The sequence below is a fragment of the Nestor notabilis genome, unplaced genomic scaffold, assembly GCF_000696875.1.
Source record: "Nestor notabilis isolate BGI_N333 unplaced genomic scaffold, ASM69687v1 scaffold1378, whole genome shotgun sequence".
NCBI classification, from domain to species: domain Eukaryota; kingdom Metazoa; phylum Chordata; class Aves; order Psittaciformes; family Psittacidae; genus Nestor; species Nestor notabilis.
This window is the reverse complement of record NW_009941288.1, coordinates 41,356-47,743: the sequence shown is the minus strand read 5'-3', so window position 1 is coordinate 47,743 and position 6,388 is coordinate 41,356. Positions and strand designations below refer to the sequence as shown.

General features: G+C 36.4%; 1 protein-coding gene across 1 annotated transcript in view; it reads left to right on the top strand.

The window, feature by feature from the left end:
* Positions 1-1,973: 1,973 nt before the first annotated feature.
* GABRA2 (gamma-aminobutyric acid (GABA) A receptor, alpha 2) overlaps positions 1,974-6,388 on the top strand; it is a gene marked incomplete at its 5' end in the record, with an annotated part of 31,286 nt that continues 26,871 nt past the window's right edge. Inside the window, one exon of the mRNA XM_010020791.1 lies at positions 1,974-2,041. Within this exon, the coding sequence (XP_010019093.1) occupies positions 1,974-2,041 (68 nt within the window). The remainder of the gene's footprint in view (positions 2,042-6,388) is intronic.

Below are 6,388 nucleotides of genomic sequence, written 5' to 3'. Positions count from 1 at the left end.
GACTGCTGTAGCTGAACCCAGGACAAACTGAAATTATCCTTCATTCTCTGCTGTGGGGATGCTTGACTGTCAGTCATATTTTTGTAACAACAGTGTGTTTCATGGAATTGTAATTAAGATTTTGTGTTGTCGTTATAGCACAGGCCAAATTTCACAGTTAGTCCCTGCAGCACTGTTTTACCCCCTGAAGAATAGGTCTCTTGTCACTTTTCCATTTCATGTCAGCTGTGCCAGGTATCCATTTGGAGAGAATAATCTTTTTTTCTGGAAAGTCTCCCACAGGCAATATGCAGTCACTGGTTTTCTGGACTGCACCTGTGATTTCTGTATAATATTTCAGCCAGACCCATAGTTATCCTTGTTGAATACTAAGAACAGTGCAGACTCAGCTCCTCTTGTTGTCCATGGACTTAACATTAATTTGTAAAATGTTTGGAATAGAAATCAACTCAGCTTGTATATGGATGCTGCATATGGGATTACAGAAGTCTCTATCACACAAATGAACATCTCTCTGGAAATGTAGGGGAAGCGTGATTATGATTTTGAGTGACACATAATAAGAGTCAGCCTTCAGTTATTGGCTTAAAAGCAAAGATGATCCTGGAAAGAAGATTTTTTTGGATAGGAGATGCTTTACAAAGCCCTTTGTTCTAGTAAGAACATCTAGTGTTCAGCTGGGGAAGGAAATTCAAGTTTCCTTTAAGTTGAGAGTGCGGGAATGTGCCTCCCCAATCTCCAGAAGATTTCTCAAAGTATTCTATCACCCCATTTCTGCCTTGGGTGCAGCTACATCCCTTTCAAAATACACTGCTCTCCATGCAGCTGCTTACGGAACAGCCTTGCCTTTGTCTGGTGCCTGTTAGAGCATCTGCTATCATGGGTGAGCACTTCTAATTTCTCCCAATAGAGGGCAGTGATTATACTGTTGGCCTCAATAACAAAAGAAAAATCTGCCTGTGCCACGTGTTTGTGAACAGATAGCTTAGGAATATAGAAATTATTAGCTATCCATATTAAATAATGATTAAATATGGAAATCATTATATAGCAGCAAGATCACTCATATAACAGGCAGCTGTATTTATAGGAATGGGAAATTCTGGAGTGAATCAACTTGTAGCTTGCAGCTACTTGTATTCGATTTTTTATTTTCCAGCCAGCAACTAGCTTTAAGGTGGAGAATTCCTTGTGTTGACTCTCTTGAGTTCAGACAGTAGTTGGCAACTGCTGTAAGAAATTTCCTCTGTGTGCTATCCCTCTTAGTGAATATCATTCCATTTTGAGTCTAATTGAAAACTGAAGATAGAAAACTCAGCAATTATTTATCCTTGCAGTACAATATATAATATTCTGATTTCATGGCTGTCTGACTACAATGATTAGGAAGAACATTTTCTTACAGTATTTACAGTACTACAGCAATGTATCAGGAGCTTTGTGTATCAAGAGAAGGAACTGTTATGTTAAAATATGTGCCACTTAAGAATATACTCAATTAAAAAGTAGGATGCAGTTGAATGTTACATTTGGTGTAGTCAATAATTGCTTTGTAAGCTTTTTCATGTCTTTGGCTTTGAAAAAGCTATTCAGGATGAAGAAAACAGCCTTGAACTAGGCTGCAACAACAGAGAGAACCTCTGCAACAAAGGCATTTCATGTTTAGAACTATGGTGCTGTGTTAAGTCCAAAACAGTGTGGTTATTTTTTCTGGTGGAGAAATGGGAAATATGTCTGTAGCTGCTGATGGTTGTATAGTCCTTTAACTGAAGCAAACTACTCAGTGGGACAAACTATCATCTGGTAACCTCTGTGTAAGTGGGGTGGAGACCCTTAGTACTTACAACTGGGTACTGCTTAGGAGAAGTAAGAAAGACAGAAAATTGTTCAAAATGTCCCATAATTTTGCATAGAGAGCTTGAAGAAGTACTATAAATTTAATATGTTTGCTTTTTTTTTTCTTTTTATATCAGATAGTATTACTGAAGTCTTCACTAACATCTATGTGACCAGTTTTGGACCAGTTTCAGATACTGATATGGTGAGTTTCTGAATTTTTTTCACATATGTTAGATGATGTAAGATATATACTATTAACTTCCTTTAAACTTGTATTCTGATTTTACTTACTTTGCGCATATTGGGAATAATTTCACTGAAGTCAGGAAGTGCCAAATCCTAGTAGTTCTAGAGATTGAATTTGGTCTTCATGATAAATACACTTGTGTTAGCTGTTTATTTTGGACTGGTGAATCTTATGGTTGACCCCACTGACTTATATTCTTTTGCTTATATTCTGGAGCAGTTTTGAGATGGGTGAACTGGATTCCTCTTGGATGAAACTGGAGCAGAGGTTACACTGTAGGAGCACACTTCATGTTGCCAGCAGACTGAGAGATCTGACTGGATTCACTGTAAACTTAACTTCTAGAAAGATGTGGCTTGGGAGTTGGGTCACCAGCATATTTGTGTTATTCTGCAGACCTGTCCTTTATAATCTGCACAATTTAAAGGAAGACAGTGACATTAAAAAGACAGAAACTGTCAGAATACAGCTCTGGATTACAGTTTTTCATTAAAACAGAAATGGAAAAAAACCTCTCGGGTCTTTTGTAGGCAGAATGTGTCACACCAGGAAGAAATATCTTTATGGATATAACATTTCTAAAATGAAAGAAGGGAAAGACAATCTGAATTACTTTAGCTGCTCTTGCCATTTCTGCAAGGCATTATTTCCTGCTTGAAATTATTTTTTTAGGTGTTTTTGATGTTCATGATTATATATGAGACAATAGAAAATGCTACGTATGTGTATCTGTAGGTATTAAAAATGGAGTATTTTTAAGAATGGGCAAATATGGAAACTTTCAGGTTACACGTCATACAAACCAGGAAGCATCTTGATGTTACCAGCTAGGTTTCAATAAAACTAAAATTTCATGGTACAGTGTACGTTTTAAAAGTTATTTGCCCACTGACTAACAGGTAGTAATAGCTTTGGAGAATATATCCTGGGGTTTTGTGTTTGGGTTTTCTGTGTGATAGTTTCAGTTTTCAAGCTTTGTTTTGATTCTGATGAATGCATTACTGAGGCTTCATACGAAAAGTCGTTTCATAGGATAAATAGACATGTGTTTTCTTTTCGTCACTGTATATGTTACTGATTCTCTTGCAGTGTTTCCTCATAATGGAGTTAAGTTTCCAAAATGGTTTTACTACTACTAATAAAACACAAGTATCCACAGCTACATACAAAGGTGGTATGAACATCTTGACCTTGTTAGTCTGGTATCTCATGACTTCACAGTGTTTACAGTTACAGTATTTTCATGAAATGGGGAGATGATATTAACGCAGTTTTAAAGATGAGATACTGAGGCACAAGTACTGAGACTTGCCCAAGTCTGTGCAAGTCATCTGTTCTTCAGTGGGAATTTAATGGAAAGCTCCCTAAGCATAATCCCTGGCTCCTGAAACACTTTTGGCATCAGAGTGTAAATGTGTTGAGAACTCTGTGTGTCCATTTGCACACACAAATACCACCACACAGTAAGGGGTCAGGTTGGTTGATGCTACATCTCTAGCAGCTCTGTGCAGGGGTGTTAATTGAAACAGAGTGCTGTTCATCAGAGTGGAAGCTGTTACTGTAATGGGTAGGTCTTATTTAGAGATCAGTAGATAGGTAAGTAAAAGCAGTTTAATACTACAAGTTTCAGGGTTAATTTAGCTTGTTCAGTTGATAATTAAAAAATCATTTTGAAATGTATGAGCAGTCAATTAGAAAATTTCAACATGTGAGTTTGGAAATAATAACTTCCAGACTATCATATATTCCCTTGAACATGAAGGTGACATTAGAGTTTTTACCATGAATACTTTCTCCTTTAGATATTGCATTACTGGATTGATAATGTAAGCTACTATATAGAGGGTTAAGTGGTATTTTCTTCTGTAAGTGTTGAAAGCACTGGAATATTCTCACTTCATAAGCTTCCTTCTTAAAAGGCTTGGAAGAATAAGTTTGACTCTTGCCCATGACCTCCTAAATCGTCAGAGGATCCTAAACTGAATCTCATATCTTTTCAGGTCCCAGCCCTTGAGGTTCTCTGCATTCACGGTGTGAATGGGGAGGCCCTCAGTCACATCAGCTTTTTAGGCTGGACACTTCAGTTGCCCAAAACTCTCATAGTCATTGATGCCAGTAGGATTCTTTCTCCTGTCATTTTTCATATCAGCAAGTCAGCAGATGGATGACAGCGTCCCTTTGCATCATCTATTTGCCAGTGTGGGTTTTTTTCCCCTTGGTTAGCATCTTGTGAAGAATAACAGTGCTTAGGGGAAAAATGTGTTGGAAATGGGAAGGGGCTTACTGCCATCGGAGATGATTGAAATGTGTTTATAGTGCTGGAGAGGGAGATGGCACAATGGAAATGATGGGTGGATTGGAGCTAAGGACACAGTTGTCACATGGCAGTGTTGGTTCACAAAATTGATAAAATGTCATTCTAAGCTTTGTGTTGAGTTGATAGCAATTTGCGATGTTTCTGTTTTCCTCACTAAATATAGTAGTTCCCATTAATGATAATACAGTATCATGTGCAATCTGTGACTCAGTATGATTGCTGGAATGTAAGTTTTTATTCATATTCCCTGTATTTTTCCAGTATCACAATTTTGCAAAAAAATTAATTAAATCCAGGAAAAGTTGGTCTTTGATTTTAGGCTGGCTGAAGTTGTCATTGATAAATTTAGGAGGTAAAATCTGAGTGTTAAGAATCAAAAATTTGTTGTGGCTTAATATTTTGGCTAAATCAAAAAGATACTACTCTCTGTTCTGCTCCAAAAAGGTCAGCTACCAAATCTGTTGACTCTTGGCCAGAGAGTATATAAGGCCAGTTGCAAACTGCCCTTAAAATGAACCATCATAACTAAAATATTGGTGTATCTGTATTAGCTGTGTCATAAAAATGCTATTGTATGTCACCCACCGCATTTAATGCCACAGGAAATGCCAGTACACAACAGGGATTTTCAACTTCATTTTGCAAACTGATAGGAATCAAGTAAGGCAAACCAAAACATGGGATTAAACAGATTTTGCTTTTACTTTTCTGTCTTTTTGAGTTGTTATTTCTCTGAAGTGCTTAAGTTCAGTATGGTGATGCTATGCCTCATAGGCTTCCAACTAGATCAGTGATACAAATTTATTTTGACATTAGCCTTAGAGAAGAGCTGCATTGTTTAGAAAAACAAACAAACTGAAATTTGAACAGAACAATTGAAAAACAAAGCATATCTGAGTTTTCTAAAGAGTTAGGAGAGTAAATGATGATTAAAGAGGCTAATTAAAAATTTATAATTAACTTTAAATATTTAATATTTGAAAATTCTGAGGTGTAGAATAATTTTGGTAGGGTTATGGTTTGTAGGATAACAAGTTGGAAATAATTTATTTTAACATTATAACTAATTATTGCTCTGTTGGGTTTAATTAATTATTTGAAGTCTGGTAGAATGATGTCTATATATGCTGAGAACTCTGATGTTAGCACTGCAAGCAAGATACTTTACAGCTTTTACTAAGACTTGCTTTCTTTCCAGGGCCTCCTGACACTTTGGGTTCTAAATTTCTGTCTAAAATAAAATAGCCGAAGTTCTGATGTCCTTGATAGAGAAAAATAAAAGAGAAACATACTTACTCCTCAAACAATAATTACTGCATCGTGCAAGACAGAACATAGGCATTGAAAGCCTCTATATGAGGTCTACTGTGAAGAAAACCTTGCCAAGATTTTGCCAAATTTTGCCTCAGAGCAGTCTTTCTATTTGTCATTGGGAACAGTCCTTCCTGCTTTCCTACAACACAAAGTTTCCTACAACAGGTGGAAGGACCTGAATCAGTTTTGATTGAATATTAAAACTAGCAGCCTTTCTGAAAGTTTTGTGTTTCAACTTTCAACCTTAGCTTTTCATTGTCTTTGGGGAGTTTTGTTTACTGTGGTTACATCTTTGTTTTTCCCTATATGTTTGTATACAAAATTTTTCCTTAGTTTCTTGATGATAGACGTCTATTTTTTTTTACTCTTGAGTCAAGAAATATGAACATTCTCTGTAGAGACAGTCATACCCGGCTAGTTCGTCACTACACACACTTCTGTCTTCCTAGCTTTCAATTAACATTTTAATAAGTGTTTCTGATTTTTCAAATATAGCTAGAACTGAATTTTTTAATGAAGGCTGTAGGTCAAATACAGAAATGACCTAAAGGATTGTTACGGCATCTCTCAGTAAAACTGAGGATGGTTCTTTAGAGACAGTTGCTGAACTGGGAACTGCATTTCTTTTTTTGTGTCCTTTTTTCAGATTCCCTCATTCCATTTTGGATTTT